An 18,956-nucleotide genomic window follows, 5' to 3' on the forward strand; every position below is an offset into this window, starting at 1 on the left:
GAGACTGGTAGGTCCTGGGTTCGAATCTCGCGATGTAGAATCGTGGGTGCGCACTGCTGAGGAGTCCCACAATAGAACGAAACGGCCGTCCAGTGCTTTTAGGTTTTCCCTGGTGGTCTAGCTTCAATTGACTCATGATTTTAACTATGAAAATATAATCATTCTTTTACCAATACATATATATTGATTAAAGATGATCATTTTAACGTTGGCTTACTTTTCACATTTTCACTAGGATAATTACAATGACAAAATAATAAACAAATTAGAAAAAAAAACAATAACAATAACAACATGATGAATTACATAACATGTGAGAATGTAACATAGAGACATAAACTATTCTAATTATTGTTATTATTTTATTTGTTAAAATTTTATTTGAGCATAAAATTGACAAGGATTTTTCTTTCTTTTTTTACTGTTATCAAAAATATTTTTCATCAATTTGACTAGTAGAACAAAAAAACAAAACAACAACGAACTAAGCAGAGATGGATAGTGGCTAGCAGTGGAATCCAGGACGCGCGTTTCGTCCTGTTCGGGACTCGTCAGCTGGATGTACCTGCAACGAACTAATTTTTATTGTCTCCATAGTAAAAACTGAATTAAACTATTGAAAGTAAACTATTGAATTTATCAAAATAATGAGAAAAAAGAAAGAAGAGAAAAAAACATTTACCCAAACCAACTTTAGATCATAACAGGAAATTGATTGATTTCATGAGGAGAAAAAAAAGTTGATTTTGTAAAAAAGAAAACTTATTTCATGGGTTACATCAAATGAGAAAATATGGCTTAATATGATATAGTCTAAAGTTTGGCTTTAAAATGATAAATAATGAAATGAGTCTTTGAATATTTTTATTGTTTTGAAAAAAAAGAAGTGAATTTGACTAGTTTAATCAATCTACACACAGATAAATACAAACACATATAGTAACATGTGACAGAATATGGATGTTTAGGAATAGTCAACTGTTCATAAAATGTGAATTGACTTCATTGGTTTCAAATCATACTTGTAACAATTTTCTTTCTATGCATTACACCATATATTTAAAATATATAAAAGTTAAAGATGGATGGTAGCTAGTTGTGGAATCCAGGATGCGCGTTTCGTCCTATTTGGGACTCATCAGCTGTATGTACCTGAATCTCAGAGTTGATTTCTACTCCGGGACTCGAACACAGTACCATTCGCTTCAAACACCACCGCATTACCCACTTAGCTGCTGAGTCTGTTTGAAGCGAATGATACTAGGTCCGAGTCTTGAAGTGGACATTAACTCTGGGATACAGTTACGTTCGGCTGATGGGTCTCAAATATGACGAAACGTACATCCTGGATTCCACAGCTAGCCACCATCCATTTCCGTTTATAATGCTTGCGACTTAAGGTAATATTGAGTCAATTCGCACAGGATATACATCTACCAACAAGAGACTGATCAATTGCAGTTCTAAACATCAATGGTAAGATTCAAACAATACAAAATAAATGAATATATGTCATAACGATGATTAAGAAAAACATGGTTGCTTAGGTGTCCATATGCTTAATCGACTCAATTTCAAACAGTTGACTAACTGGCTGAAATTTCACCTATTCTTCAAAATTATGCATTATACAGCTTAATTTAGATTCAGATAAAAAGGTAGTCCGACGTTTAATTTTTAACGAAAAGCAACCGTCAAGTGAGTGATAAAAACAGCATCCTGACAACTTTTTAGTTCATATATTGATATGTGCCTGTTATTAATTAAATAAAGCTTACGCAATTACTACAGTTTAGAGTGTCAATTTATGAATGAGGTGAGTGAAGTTGTAAAAGGTCATTCACTAATGTGTCTTTATCAACTATCATTTTTCGTAATGTTTAATAATGACTGTAAATTGTAATAAATGAAATTCATACATTAAAAGTCTTGTTCCACCAATGTAAATTAAAGGAAAGAAGCATATTATTTCCTCGTAAAAATTTTCAGATTCCAAAACATATCTTTTACCAACGATGAATATAATTTATTCAACGTTTAAATCTTAGATATGTTCATTCAAATTGTTTTTATGTTAATTGCCGAAATTTCGGAAAAAGATGGGTTAACTAGCAGATTAAACTGTTGCTCAAACTCTCTGATTTTTTCAAAATGTTACGAAAACTCATTCTTCAATACTAAACGCGAGGGAATAAGTAGACTACGTTTAGCAGAGTAATTTCAAATAGTTTACTTTTCATCAATATTTCTTAACGACACCACATTCTGTTGTTGCCACGCGCCTACTTTGTAAAACACTAATAGTGTATACGTTTTTTAAGCTCAAATCAATAGTATGTTCTACGAAGCGATAATTTTAAAAATTATAAGTCATTCAGATGAGGAGCATACAATGGACAATAATATGATCTAGGTATTATAAATTTTAAGAGTTTACATCTCAAAGTTGATGTATTCAAAACTGAATAGACAAGCTTTTGTTGACATGTAGACTGTTTGAACAAATACACTAATACCATTTAATCGAATGTATTGTGATTTTGACTACAAATGAAGCCAAGGATGCAAATTTCGTCCTACAAGTTTGTGTAATATCGAAATAAGAATATAAAATGCTCATACTTTATTAAATGCTGAATAACATTAACAACAGTATAGTATCCGTTAAACAGGTAATGGCAATGAATTTCGTGTTATGTTTTAGTGTAAACAGTAAAATTAGAATACCAATACATAATGTTAATATAAATTCCAAGTAAAATAAGACATCTATCTTAAATTTCACTTCGAAACACAATCTAAAATATAACCAACTGGGTGAACAACGTTTAAGCAAAACAACTTCATGAAAGAGTAAATTGTTTGTTTGTCAAATGGAAATACACATTGGCTTAATAAAATTGATAAGTCTTTCTAATTGAACGCTATACTCGGTTTCTAAAGTATTCTCGTAACCCCCAGGCTAAAACTACACAGCAACTTGAACACGAAAGAAAAGGTGCAAATTGTGCGAGAAGCACTTTACTCCAATGGTTCATTTATGTACAGAAAATATAGGGTTTTTATAGTATTTTAGAAGTCCTTGGGTTTTCCCGAAAATTCTGGAATGCTACTAAACATAATAGCAGTATAGTAATCAGTCAATTAAAAACTTTACATGTGACTTTTCACTTTCGTGATGTTTCTGGCAAAACGTCTAGTGAACGCTGACTGGATAAAATGATTCTTAGTGTTTCTTGAGCCTTTCTTATCTATTGCGAGAGGTTTTCTGGGTCACCCCAACAAAAACATAATTTATATCAGCTATAAAATAATCATTAACATTAAAACGAAAAATAAGTAAATACCAATGATGGTTGATTTTCTTATCGTTTAATAGTCTTTTTGCCGAAATATACACAATTTTAGACGATGTTATCTAGCTTACATCGATTTGTGATTTCAATGATATTTCTAAAGTCTGTTCTCGATTAGATCCTTTCTTTCAAATATGGTTTTACTGTACATATTCTGAGAGATCTCATATAAATAAAAAACGAATTTCTATAACGTATGATTATAACCATTATTAATAGTTTCATACACACAAAAAAACGTACACCCTTACACACAGAGAAGACATTTTAAAGACTTACCGGATAATGATATTACAACTTGTAAGCATAGACATATATTCCAAATGGTTTATTGGTAAGTTTTTAAATTGAATTAAACCGTGCAATAGAATATAAATTAACTTATTGTAGTTTGTAATCTGCCTTTTAACTATATCTTGATAGATAAATAAAGAAAATAATTATTAATATATATATATATATATATAATGAACAAACCAACATCAAAATCACCCACCTGAGCTACAAATCTTCTCCAACATTAAATCAATAGAAATATAATTTCAATCAAAACATTATACACTTTCTTTTTCATCTTATTTTATCAAATAAAAAAATCTTCTGTTTATTAAATCGATAAAATAACAACCAGTGGAGTTAAACTAGGTCTGTTGGGAGATATCAACTCACTGATGACATTGGTGAATGGTTACTCAATTTCGTGCATTGCTTGAAGTTAAACATTAACACCATTGGATGCCGGCTCAGTGGTCTATCGGTTAAGTGCTCTGGCGCGAGACTGGTAGGTCCTGGGTTCGAATCTCGCTCGCGGGGTGTGATCGTGGATGCACACTGCTGAGGAGTCCCACAATGGGATGAAATGGCCGTCCAGCGCTTCCAGGTTTTCCATAGTGATCTAGCTTCAATTGACTCATGATCGTAACTATATAAAAATTTAAATTCATTCAGTATTGTTTGTTTGAATCTTCCCACCGATTTGTTAGGACTGCAACTGATCAGTCTCTAATTGGCATATGTGCATACTGTGCGTATTGCCTCGATATAACCTTAATTCACAAGCATGGTCCCAGAGTGAATATCAACTCTGTGATGCAGGTACATCCAGCTGACGAGTCCCAAATAGGACGAAACGCGCGTCCTGGATTCCACTGCTAGCCACTATCCATCTCCGCTTACTATATAAAAATTTATTTGACGTATCACTTTTGATTAATGAAACAAACAATTCGATTATTTTTTTATTATTATCTTCAATCATTGTATGGAAATTATATTATTGTTGTTTTTTTTTTTAATTTATAGTTAATTCGCTTACTTTAGAAGTAAAAACATTTTGACAAAGATGTTTTGTTTTAAGAAATAAACACTGAAAATTGTACTATCTCAAACATGAATTCAAAACTATCATGTTAGTTGTTTCATACAGTATAGAAGTAGGATGGCTTGTGAGATTACATAAGTTAGAAGTTCAATGCACTCACCTACGATACAATACAGATCAATAATTTTTTAAAACTTAGTTCAATGATATATTTGTTGGGAGAAACTTTGACAATCCCAAATCTGAACTTATATGCAGTTGATGAGTTCCTCTGTTACGTACGTAATAAATGTTCACTCCTAATTGGATTTCCCCCAAAGTTGTTCAGTTAAAGTCAGTCAGTCAGTCAATCAATCAGTGATGAAAATTACTTTAAAAACATTAAAATGACATCTTTTAACCAAAATATCCATCAAAATAATATTATTTTAACATGCATAGTTTTCTACTGGAATAAGAATTAGATATACCAATGAGTTCAATTAAAACATAAATTATCGATATTGATGACGTTCCACATCATTTGATCAATTTATTATTTCTATTACACAATATCAAAACAATCATTTATTTGACATTTTCATTCTAGACATAAACAACAATTAGATATCTCTATTTCCATTTTAGATTTAGATATAATAGTAATGACAATTATCTATCTCAATTGTAAAGTTATATGCTATTTAGGAATTTCCTATATTGATAAAAGGGGACTTGTTTCAAGACGTCATACTTTCCTTGATGAAATCATATGAAAAATTCAAACTTTTAATATTGTCAGACAAACTATGAAAATTAAATTCATTTGGTATCGTTTGTTTGAATCTTCCCATCAATGTGTTAGGACTGCAACTGGTCAGTCTCTAATTGGCATATGTGCATACTGTGCATATTGCCTCGATATTGCCTTAATTCACAAGCATTATAAGCAAAGATGGATAGTGGGTAGCAGTGGAATCCAGGACGCGCGTTTCGTCCTATTTGGGACTCGTCAGCTGGATGTACCTGCATCTCAGAGTTGATGTTCACTCTGGGACTCGAACCCAGTATCTTTCGCTTCAAACGCCAACGCGTTATACACTCGGCCACTGAGTCCTGATAGTCACTTGCTTGTGTAATGGGGTGAAGTTTAAATTCACTCAGTATTGTTTGTTTGAATCTTCCCATTGATGTCTCGTTTTTCTTGGATAAAAAAACTGAAATGTTCTATACAGTACAAAGAATGTAATATTTTTTAAAATATGAAACGATGAATAACCAAGTGGTATAGTACAAACTACTCATTCACTGTGTAATTATTTGACCTCGGATAGATCTTCGTAAATTGAACAGTTTTGTGAAGCTGCAATTCATAAAATCTTTATCTGTTCAGAAAAAGAAAAACTATTTCAATGAAAAACTAAAATTTTGTTGAACATCCAAGTATTCAGATTTGTGTTTGAGTCATGTGAATCATAGGTTCCTTTGATAAATATCAGCTTTCAGTGGTGACAACAATATTCAGTTGTATAGCTGTTGACCATTTGACGAAACTATAAATGGTACTAATTTAACATCAACTCAAAATATTAATAAATACAAATTAGTAAACTTACTAATACGTAATAAAGATACAATAACCATAGAACCATTTGTAAAAATTTCACAGTCAAATTGATTGGACTCCATTAGTTGCGTGGTGATAGATAATGTGTTTTTATCGGCTGCTTGTAGAGCAATCGGTTCTTACATAAAAAGAAATAAAAATGACAACAAAAACATATAAATGTAACTAGTTAGGCTATCGTCTTGATATTTTGACATTAAAAATTAGATTTGTTGTAATGGATACAAAATAAATTCTTATTATCAATTAGTTTATAGAGTATTTTACTCCGTTGTTACTTGAATAAAAGTCAAAAGTCGTGAAGAACTAGACTAATTGCAATGACGTCAAACATGTTAGTCTATTACCGCGCAAACAATAATTGAAACTTGTGGTTTTATTGTAAACGCTACTCACAAGATTGATTGTAAGTAGTACGTAGCGGAACGTGGTTTTGGAGCTTTTACAGTCGTCAGAAGGATAGAAGATCTTCAGTGCATCAAAAGCACACTTGAAGATCAGACGAGAAGAAAGTTAGGATTCTAGAACGAACTGTGAGATGCTAATAGATAATCGAATGCTATTATTATTAGCTTCATTCAATATTATATTTTTGGTACAATATATAATTCTCAGCACAATTTATTTCAACAAGTTTCCGTTTCTTACTTTTTGATAGATCCTGACGACTAATATTGAGTGATTGCCAGTTAGAAGTTAACAGTCTAGTCAATCGACATCTAAATAATGTATTTTCTTTTCGCTGCATATGACCAGCAACCACGATATCTCTGATTGGGCCTTTGTAACTTGTACAACGAAAATTTGTACACTTTTCGGAAACGCACAAAATTAGATAACTTGTTAAAACATCTAAATAGCAGGGACAGGTAGTCCAAATGTTCAAGCAGGCCGCCTTTGACGTAAAACGTAAAGAATGTGTAATCTCACCGAATCCCTCGTTTAAAAATTTAATATTATACTTCTGAACTCAACCATAACTGGATATTTTGACTTTTTAGAAATGAACCAAACTATGAAATAGTGTCATCATTTGGCATGTTGTGAACTCCATAGATATGTTAGATAAAGTATTAGTTATTGACTCCCCATGTTAAATACACACGTTTAAATTTAAGTATCTTTCAATTGTCTGAGATGAAAACGATTTTAAAATTGAATAACCCATATAGATCCGGCTAACCTAAATGATACTAACATTTTTCACATTAAATATAATATTTGGAAAGGAATATATTCAATAAAGATATGGAAATACAGATTGAATGACATCATTAATTTGTATGCACTATTTACACCTATAAGAAATAAATAATGTCATCCTTTTCGGTAGTTTGTTCAAAGAAACTGGATAGGACGTAAATCAATAGCAAAATGGTCAAAAATATTTGAATGCTTGAAAAACCGAAGCCTCAATCGGTCAGATCATCATGAAGTTATGAAACATAACTCATAGATCCAGTATTCAAGTACAACTTCTTTTATTTAGTGAAGACTCACAACAATTTTTGGCTGTTCAAATTTAAATATGTAAGGAGCAGTTTGAATCAGCCAATCAGTCGTTTAATCACACAGTCATTATTTTATTATGAAGCATAAATAAATTATCCTTAAATGTATTTCATTTGGTGACATATTTTTATGTATACAACTTTCAAAAAAAACTTATTAAAAATAGTTGAAAGCATGAGTCAATTGAATCTAGACCACCATGGAAAACCTAGAAGCACTGGACGTCCGTTTCGTCCTATTATGGGACTCCTCAGTCAGGTCTGTTGGGGGATATCAACTCATTGATGACATTGGTGAATGGTTGCTCAAGTTTGTGGATTGCTTGAAGTTAGATATTAACACCGTTGGATGCCGACTCAGTGGTCTAGTGGTTAAGCGCTCTGGTGCGAGACTGGTAGGTCCTGGGTTCGAATCTCGAGAGGCGGAATCGTGGATGCGCACTGTTGAGAAGTCCCATAATTGGACGTAACGGTCGTCCAGTGCTTCCAGGTTTTTCATGGTGATCTAGCTTTAATTGACTCATGATCTCAACTCTATAAAAATTAGTAAAATCTCCACAAAACCCCTTCTGATAAATAATTTATATATTTAAAAAGAGAATTAACTTACCATAGATACAAAATTTCCACAAATAACTGATACCTATTTTAATCATCTCTTTATTAGTTGTGCAATTCAATAATTCTATCAAATGATGACATAAATTAATGGTATGAAGCTTTTTAAATATTGTATTATATGTCTGTAAATAATCCTTTATTACATCTAGATTAATAGATGTAGAATAATTGATATTGATAAGCGATTTGAAAAATTCTAATCCTAATCTCTGTACATTGACATATTGAAGATGTTTTTTCATTATGACTAGTACAAGATATAAATTGTTTATTTTACAGATATTTTTAAAGTAATTACTTTCTTTGAATAGTCTATATGACGACGACGATGATAATAATAATAATGATGATGATTGGTTACTAACATCTTCATAAGGATATCTTGAACATGTTGACATAGATTGCAATTGTTCATATTCAATAGAATAAGCTAATATCCTTAAAGATGACGTAATAATTGACAGATTAGCTTGATGTAAATACATTAAATCAAATAAATGAGGTGATAATCTATGTGTTAAGTTAATATGCTTATCATTCAGAATATTTTCTGCGAACCAAACAACAGCCTTCTCAATGCAATTTTCATGTTGCCAATTGTCATGAAGATATTTGATTTTCGCTTCCATAGTATCATTCACTGGAAACGGTTCTTTAAAATCAAAGAGGATTTTTTAAATAAGGGTACAAATGAAAATTTCAAAAACTTCAAGTGATACATTACTATTTACGTCAGATTAATAATAAACTGAAGATACCACTCGAGAAAAAAGAATAAATTCGCAGAATGAACAGATGTAAGATCATTTCAAAATCCTAGATTTAAAAGAAGACAAACAGTAAATATCCCTAGGTTATTGTGAGCACTTCTGAGCTATGTCACTCATTGTCTGCAACTGTTAGTTGCTATCATTGCAAATTATTTCATTCTTTGATTTCCTCTAAATCTTCAATTTCTGTATTATTCCATACACCTCACTTCGTTATTTTACTCTTAATTAGAAACTACAAAGCATATGTTTAGCTTTTCATTATCAGATATATGATTATTAAGTTGATTTGTTTGACTCCAATTTTGTTAATTTCCTCTTGAATTTTTAATGTTCAGAATAGAAACTTGAGTCAATACGCACTTGCGACAAGTTGTTTATGACTGATTTACAATATTTTCTGAGATAAACATTTTTTTTCTTTTATTACATTTAACAGCTTCAAAAGTAAACATCATCTTGTGTAAAAATGGCATGTACATGTAATAAAAACCACATATATCAGTATTTCAAAACAATTTCCATCGTAAACTGAAATCTACACAATAATCTATGAAATGTCGGCAACACCGGACACTCGATTTGTCAATCTATCAGTGCATTCCTATCAATTCACACAAGGTCGAACTCCTGATCATCATTGAGTTGTAATTCAATAATCTATGCTTTCATTTTTAGACAACTTACGATTTAACACAATAATCATCATTGTTAACGATGATAATCATCCCCGTCACGAATCAACCGACTACAAAAATCTTTTAAGTTTTGTGACAAATACAATATTTCAGTTCACTCACTATGTATGTAAAGATAAGACAAATGACTTATCTGGCCTCAAACTTCCACACCAGTTGATTAATTATTGTAGTATAATAATTACTCATAGGTAAGATTGACAGGTTATACTATCATGTTAGGTCTACCCATTTTAATATCTAGTTAGTAATAAACTTCAATCTAGGGATATATTTCCCCTCTGGTTCTTTTGAAAGAAATAAAAACTAACACGTATTCAGCAGAAATTACAGTAAAATTTATAAAATGAATTAAAAACATAAAACTGTCAATCATACATAAAGTAACAGCAATAATATAAAATTTCAGTCATAAACAATTTTTATTGCTACACTGAACAATAACTTCAATACAGTAGGTGAACATTATTAATCAAATTATGATATTTATCCAGACTATGGTCATTTAAGTAAGAACTTGATAATTCATTTACTTCTCAAATACAAAGACAGTTTTGTTTTCTTTAAGCGCATTACTCAACTGACTTGGAAAGAGTCCACTGAGTAAGTGTATCAAATAGTTTATTTTGCGTCAGAAAGCAATATTATTTGTGCACACTAGCGTGTATAAATGTATTTCTTAAGTGTGGATAAAAAACTTTTGACCACAAAGTGCAGAATTAATGCTAAATCAGAATGCCTATACTCTACTGTACATGTTTATTATATAATATCTCATCTAATTAACAAGTTATTAGGAAGGTTAGAGAAAGAAACTTTTTAGTAGAAAAACAACAGACCAATCAGTAGCTTGTGATATGGTGCAGTGGTCAAGCTTGCCATCCACAATGACCCTATCGAGCTCTAATAGCTGGAACACTTATTCCTTTAGCTTCAAACAGATTGATTGAAGAACAATGAGACTGAAAACAGCAACTTATGGTCCGAGAGCGATTTTATACCCTTTACTGCGCTTGGGCGTGACAGCAGACAGAAATGAGACTCCAGATTCCTAGCTAGTGGAGCCTGTTGTTCGGCTTTAATTAAGGTTCGAACATTGAAAGCTTTAATATGAAGTCCGAAACTCTGCTGCCAGGAAATCACGAGGAACACTTCTTCAACTAAAACCTTCAGTATCGATGGCACGCGGAGAAAAGGTGAGGCCGTTGGAACAGGGGTGATAGTAGGGATAGAAGAGGTTTTAAGAAAAATTGAAGAGATTTTGTTGTGAACAAGATGTCCTAAAGTGCTGTTAGACGCATGTTGGAAGCCGCTACCTCCCAGCCCCTGACATGGTAAAAAGGGACATTTTTCTTGAGGTACATGGGAAGAAAACTGGGTTAGTGATGATCTTGTTTACCTGGTAGCTTGACCTCAGAGTTGAAAGGATAAGTGTCTAAAGCCTGTTATACATGGTCATTTTTGGGTATTTTGAGATATATTATTTCTGTAAGGCAAGGCAAGGTGTACTATTTTTAGGATTGGCTTTGTCTAGACTGATTTTGGAGCAACATTTCTTACTTATAAGGGGACAAATAGATCACAAACACCTTAGCATTGTTTCACAAGGCGACCAGAAGACTGGATTTTACCATTGTCTTGATAAAAAGGAACTGTATCGTCTCCTTAGTCTAATTTAACAAGAAGATCTCCCAGCAGAATTTTAATCTCTAAAAATTTAGAGGGCGAAAGAGATTTTGGTAAGAGAAAATATCTTACCAAGTTAAAGAAAAGTAGCGTAAATGGGTAACCCTAACGAACATCAATTGAAGCTATCAGTTCTGATGACAGCTCACCATAACTTGTGATTCAAGTAAAGAGCATTTACAAGGCTCATATACTTCTTTTGTGCTCCTTTCAACGATATTCACTGCTATAAAACCTCTCAATCGATGAAGTCGAATGCTGCCATATGCTCAAGAAATATCACCATTGTCGAATGTCGATAAATATATCTATGGTTAGAGACCAGTCATGAACTAGGTTAATTATTTGCCAGGAAATAAGTAAATCAAATCATAATTAACCCTTTCGTCTCCACAAACATTCAACTTTAGTCGTAATCATATACTCACTAGTAACTAACTCCATAGGATAAAAGTTTTGATCATCGATGTTTAACCTTGTAGGATGTCAATGAATGGTGATCACGCCATACAATAAATTGACTGGCATTAGAAATGTAAACTATTAGATCTCAAATCTGTCGTTTAAAGGTCGGGTGCTCATTGTGAAATCTAAAGGTTCTGGTTTGGTCTCTGGAAATGTCATGAATCCACACCATTGAGGGACCAAATAATAGAAAGAAACAGTCATCTGATATTCCCTGGTTTTTAATGACTCTCTAACTAAAATCTTTCCCTGTTGTGAAACTTCAAATTAATAATATACTTTTTCTAAGTTACATCTATTTTTCAGACTAACAAGTCATTAACAAGCAATTCATTATTATTTAGTACATGTAAAATAAGGTAAGAATTCATTACATAAATAACAAAGATATTCAGATATATACATCTCAAAAAAGAACATTTATTATAAAATTTTATTATGTATAATGAAGAAATCTTTCAACTGTATCATCATATAATTTTAACTATGAAATTTCACACCTATAAGTGATTAGCATAACTGACTCGCAAGTTACTAGTATTTGACCACAGATGTCTTAGAAATATTGCTCGCATCTGCTGGGATCACCGGGTAAGTAATAGTGAGGTTAGACTCAGGGTATTAAGGAATGATGGTAAATCAGTTGATGAGGTGATGAATCTTCATCGACTGAGATGGTTAGGCCATGTGTTACGTATACCTGAACACCGATTACCACGACGCGCTATGTTGACTAGTGTAGGGGATGGTTGGAAGAGAGTTAGGGGCGGCCACACCAAAACGTGGCATCAATGCTTGAAGTCCCTAACTTCTAGTCTGAGCCATGTTGGTAGATGCAGACTACCTGGTTGGGGTCCGCGTGACTATCGTAACCAATGTTTGGAGACTCTAGATGACATGTCCCAGAATCGATCACAATCGCGTAGGTGTATACACTATTTATCTTCCCTTAAACCTTGAGATTAAAATTGCTTCATAACTCTCTTCCTTCCTATAGTATATCCTTATATACAACCTATCTTTTATACACTGCCATCACTAAATTAACTACTTCTATGAATCCGGTGTTCATCTTGTTGTGCCAACGAGGCAAGGCAACTTGGACCGATGCATAAATGTGCCAGGTCCTACGTTGTAGCTGACTGACTGACTATAGTAACATATTCATTCATATCGTCCTATTAACTTATACTTTCAAAATTATTCCATTCATATTTTTCGGGAGAAATTACTGATTAATTAATAAATGGTACTTAGAAATGTGTATTGATATGTTGTAATACCAGAGGAAATATAACATTATAGAATAAATGGATTAATGTCTAATAGTGGGACCCAGAACCCACATTTCATTTTATTCGGGACTTGTCAGTTAGATATGATTCCATCTTAATGTTAATGTTCACATCGGGACTCATTCTTAGTACTTTTGGTTGCAAACGTCAACCTACTTTTCACTGTGTTACTGGATTCAGATGATCACATACTACTTATGTCTGTCGACTTAAGTAGCATACACCACAAACATGTTTGATATTTATACCATTACTAGGAAGGGTCTGAATGTCCCCTCTGTTAGTTTTCAGCACGGAAGTTTCATCAATCTTCGTTGGTAAATCTTCATCCAGTGTGGACCGCCTCGATATATCTATTTTGTTTCAGATTGAATTTAAGAAACGACTGTTTCTGTTTCTGTAAATATTGAATTTTCTAATCTGAACAATTTTATTGTGACACTTTCGTTGTAAAAGTAGCCATTGCAACTATTATTCCGCAAGTAGGAAGTCTTTCCATCCTCATGATAACTTCTATAAATATTTATACACCACATTAAATAAACAACTTTAGTTATCCTATTTGATCAATTTTTAGCTCTATTTATTTCATTCGAAATAAAATATTACTACGTTGTGGCTTTTTTGAGTTATTATTGTGACGTGTTTAACAAATTATTGAGTAAGCCATCATTCCTTATTTTGATCAGTTGTCCTTAACAAACGTATGAACATAATCTTCAGGCATTAAAGCGATTACCAACATAACAGTTATAACATTCATATCTGGAAAAACTGATTTCATGGAGATCACGAGCCAATTTAAGATAGACAACCATCAGCAATCAGAAAGCACTTGACATTTGCCCTAACCTAGTATGAGATTTCCCAACAGTATCTATCCATGGCCCCACACCCAAGAATCAAACCCAAGAGTTCCGGTCTCGCATACTAACGCTTAACCTCAATACCACTGAGACGTTACTCACTAGTGCACAACTCTAGCTTCAGTTAGCCCACGATATTGCGCGACCCCCTTCCACTGTCTTTAGTAAGTACCTATCTCACATCGGACACGATTAAACTCCACCGGTCACGGCTACTCGCTAGAACTACAGATTAGATTGGTTCGTGATTTCAATAAAGCTCAACTATCTCCACCACCCTATACTGACTAGGACTAATATACTTATGATAATTATCGGTCATAACTGATAAAATTATAAGTATAATTCTATAATTTATCTTCATTGAGTTATTTACGAGCAACTATGTATGGAAAATTTTACCTACTTACTTGCTTACTTACACCTATTACCCCTCATGGAGGAGCATAGGCCGCTCACAAACATTCTCCATCCAACTCTGTTCTGAGCAATCCTTTCCAGTCGCTATTCATCCCTTTCATGTCTGCTTTCAGTTCCCGACGCAGTGGTCTTTGGTCTTCCTTTTTTCCGTTTCCCATCAGGATTTAGAGTTAGCGCTTGCTTCGTGATGCAGTTTGGTGATTTTACCAATGTATATCCTATCCAACTTCAACGTCTTTTCCTAATTTCCTCTTCAGATGGAATCAGATTTGTTCTCCACCACAGAAGGCTGTTGCTAATGACATTCGGTCAACGGACATTAGGTATCTTGTGTAGGGAATTGTTTATAGATGCTTGTACATTTTTGATAATGGTTGTAGCTTTCCACGTTTAAGCTCCGTATAGTAAAACAGTCTTGACGTTCGTATTAAAGATCCTAACTCTGATGTTGGCTTACAGACAATTGTTCCGAGCCTCATATGTCCTTCAGTTATAGTAATCCGGTCCTTGCTTTGTCAATCCTCACCCATAAGTCTGCATCAAATCCTCCTTGTTCATTGATGATGCTTCCCAGGCACATGAAAGATTCCACCATCAAGTATGATTGGGTTGGTGTTCTCCGTATTGTATTTCAGGATCTTGCTTTTTCCTTGTTTTATGTTGAGACCTACTGATGCAGAGGTTTCTCCTACGCTAGTTGTCTTAACCTGCGTTTGTTCGTGTATATGGGATAGAAGGATCAGGTCATCTGTGAAGCCTAAATCGTATAGTTGCACGCAAGCTGTCCATTGTATTTCGTGCTTCCCCTCAGATGTGGAGGTTTAGAAAGAGAAAGGGCACGCGCGAGATGGAGAGTAAGCAGTCTTGTCTAACTCCGGTCCTCACTTGGAATGCATCTGTCAGCTGTCTTCCATGCACGAATTCTCAGTGTAGTCCGTCGTATGAATTCCGAATGATGTTAACGATCTTCTCAGGCACACCATAGTGTCGAAGATATTTCTATAAGGTTCTTGCAAAATTGAAATCAATTAATTATATCAAAGGAAACTCAACATAAATATTGAGATTATTAAACTTACTTTCAGCTGCTGTTACAATGCATCGTTTAGCTCTCATAATAAATTCTGGATTCGTATGTTTCATAAGCACTTGAACATATAAATCGTCTAAAAGATCACTATAAAATGGACAATAAAATAAGCTGAACATTTCCACTAATGGAAAATTTGTGTACCAAAAAAAGATTTATTTAATATTAGTATGTATTTACTGCTAAATCTATGAGTAACACTAAATACTATACAAACGACCGAAAGACATGTGTAAAATAAGCTCATTTCGGCGGAATCTATTCATTAAATCCATCGATATAAAAACAAGATTTGGACACAACAAGATTAAATGATAAAAATTTTACCTACAGTATAAGATAGAATCACTCATCATCTAACGATTTAAAACAGAACTATTAGCTTTTCATGTGACTTTGCCTTATGGAATTACAAACAAAGTTCCGATGTATCTATTCAATGCCCCTTAATTCCCCAATAATTCTCCCAGTTTATTATAATCTTTAACGAAGAGTATTTTTTTTAGTTAAAACCAGTCTATCGGTTATGGGCTCCGGCTCGAGACTGGTAGGTCCTTGGTTCGAATTTCGCAAGTGCGGGATCGTGGGTGAGCACTGCTGAGGAGTCCCATAATAGGACGAAACGGCCGTCCAGTGCTTCCAGGTTTTCGATGGTGGTCTAGCTTCAATTGATTCATGATATCAACTATGAAAAAAAAACAATCTTTACAAATCCTTCAGATTATGTATATAATTCTCAAATTGTAATCTCATTCTTGTCTACATTACGTTACGGTAAATAATGATGGCCTTAAAAATTTTCATAAAAGAAAATTATCACTACAATTGTTTTTTTTAAAGTTACAATCATTTAAAGCTCTAATCGATAGTAATAATAATATAAGAAGAAGAAGAATAGCCCAATAAAACGATTTTAATGACTTTTATATAATTTATAAATTGGAAAATTAAAATAATCCAGCTGATAGTGATAAAACATTTTTAATTGAATAAAAAAAAGAGAATTCAGCGAAGAAAATTTTCTTTTCGATGAAATCATTTACTTAAGCTGTACATTCGCATATATAGTTATATGGAAAATATATGTGTACAGGAAGCTAGGAAAGATTACATTATAAATTGATTCGACAATAAATAATAAATGAGGTTACGTACTAATCAAGGGGTAAAGAAGAAAATAATTTATGGGTCAGATAGTTGTCCAATTGATAGATATGAAGAAAAGCGACAAACACAAAGGTCATAATAATAGACTGAATAATAATCAAGAAAACTTGTATAAGGTAATAATAATTAGAGTTTTACATGTAAAACAGTAATTTAAAAAACAAAAAAACAATAATAATCAAATAAAAGTGCAGAAAAGAAAAAAACGACAACCAGAAACATACCCATTAAAGGAATTAGGGCCAAGGAAGGGTGAGAGGTTGGACAAGTCGTTTCTGCACGCAAAGTTCAGGCTTGAGTTCGTGGATTGCCAATGCCTCAGCAGTGCATAAAATATTGATTCGACCCCCCTTCTATCCGGTTCCTTTGACTCTATAGATTACTTTTGGAGCGATGTGTCCACAGGTAATTAAGTGCTCTTGTATCGAACTAGTTATCTTTTTACATTCTCCTTTTAAGAGCCAAGCCGGATAGTGTTCCGAGATGCGTTTGGAAAGTGATCGCTTTGTGCGGCTTATGTAACGTGCCCCACATGAGCAAGTAAATTTATAGATACACATTGATGTGGCCCAAAGCGAAAGCTTATCCTTAAAGCATCCCAGAATGGTAGGCCGGCTAGAAAAAACCATTCGAAGCTTAGCTGCGTAGAAAGTTTTATTCAACGATTTTGAAATCCGTTTATTCAGGATTTCAGCAGCCGTGTCTCCTTTCAATTCCATATTCATAAACAAAGTTTTCTTCTGCATTGTCAAAGCTTTTTTCTCGGTGAAGTCTAGGTGTTAAGTTGCTATCGACGAACCTAGGTGGATAACCATTTTTGATGAGGGTCCGTCGAAGATGAATTTGTTCTTCATCTATTGTGTCACTGGAACAGATTCGCTTGATCCTAGAGCATAAAGAGTGAATTAAGTTCTTCTTTCGACTCAGTGGGACCCAACTATGGAAATTCGTGTATTGTCAATTCCAAGTAGGTTTTCTATAGATCTCTGTAAATAACCATCAGGCATTCTTTTTAAACAGACATCAAGAAAATGAAATTCATGGTTCGCTTTTGCTTCTATAGTAAATTGTATTGACGGGTGACAATTATTGAAAATATTTAAGATTTCATTGAGGTCCATGTCTTCTTCACAAACAATGAAAGTATCATCCATATATCTCTTACATAAATGAAATTTCTAAATTATTGGTCGAAGTACAGAATTTTCAAGATTGGCCATAAAACAATCAGCCAGGAGAGGACCCAATGGAGAGCCCATTGCAACTCCATCTGTTTGTTCATAGAAAACATCATTAAATTTAGACTGCACATTGAGCGTACATCGTAGGAGTAGTTCTTTAAGATAATGTTTTGCGATACATATATCAAGATTATTGTTTTCAATATAGTCACATTTTTAATTATGTAAACTTAATTATTTCAAACAAAATAATTTGTAGCTCCTTGAATAAGTTTCCTCAAAACTTGATTGTTTTCTGTCGTGTTTATCTTTCCTTTTTTTCAATTCTTAGCCAAATGAAATTTTTAAACACTTAAATTGTAATAATCATTGTACTTCAATGTGAAAACAAGAAGTCAAACGAAAGTTTTTCTTGTGTTTTGTTCAATATTCAACTTAATAATAAACTAGAGGGAAAATGAACGATTTGAAACTATATTATTGAAGTTTATACGAATATTCATCAAGATTAGAACGAATAGCTTGACAAAAATTTGGGCGCCGAGTATAGAGATCAGCTATAATGTAAAGTGCTCTGTGTTCGTATGAATGAATGTTGCGCAAACATACGACAGTCTCTGTCTGATTAGTCCATCTATAAAATAGATTACGAACGGGTTAAAGTTTGTTTCATAATTAAGAGCTTAGGGTTAGGATTTAGAGTCGATTTGCCTGTTACGTACAGTCTAAAGAGATGGAATTAAACATTTCATAAGCTTACTCTATAATAGCAAAAATTAATTTTCCTCTATCATTTTAAGCGTTTTGAGTGCCATACATAGGAAGTTTTATTGCATGCCATGCATTACATTTTAATTTTGCGCAAAAACCTACCTGTCAAACTCTCGGTTCTGATTGGCTCTT

The 18,956-nt window shown here is 33.1% G+C and overlaps 1 protein-coding gene and 1 non-coding gene across 2 annotated transcripts in view; both read right to left on the reverse strand.

The window, feature by feature from the left end:
• The window catches only part of Smp_141180 (hypothetical protein), a gene marked incomplete at both ends in the record, with an annotated part of 41,123 nt that overhangs the window by 14,163 nt on the left and 8,004 nt on the right, over positions 1–18,956 (reverse strand). The window contains 4 exons of the mRNA XM_018793379.1: positions 6,273–6,401; positions 8,777–9,067; positions 15,695–15,792; positions 18,871–18,926. Of these exons, the coding sequence (XP_018647897.1) occupies positions 6,273–6,401; positions 8,777–9,067; positions 15,695–15,792; positions 18,871–18,926 (574 nt within the window). The remainder of the gene's footprint in view (positions 1–6,272; positions 6,402–8,776; positions 9,068–15,694; positions 15,793–18,870; positions 18,927–18,956) is intronic.
• Smp_tRNA_00547_Gln_TTG.1.1 lies at positions 5,702–5,768 on the reverse strand. The gene has a single exon. It is a non-coding gene (tRNA).

The sequence above is a fragment of the Schistosoma mansoni genome, chromosome 1, assembly GCF_000237925.1.
Source record: "Schistosoma mansoni strain Puerto Rico chromosome 1, complete genome".
Taxonomy (NCBI): domain Eukaryota; kingdom Metazoa; phylum Platyhelminthes; class Trematoda; order Strigeidida; family Schistosomatidae; genus Schistosoma; species Schistosoma mansoni.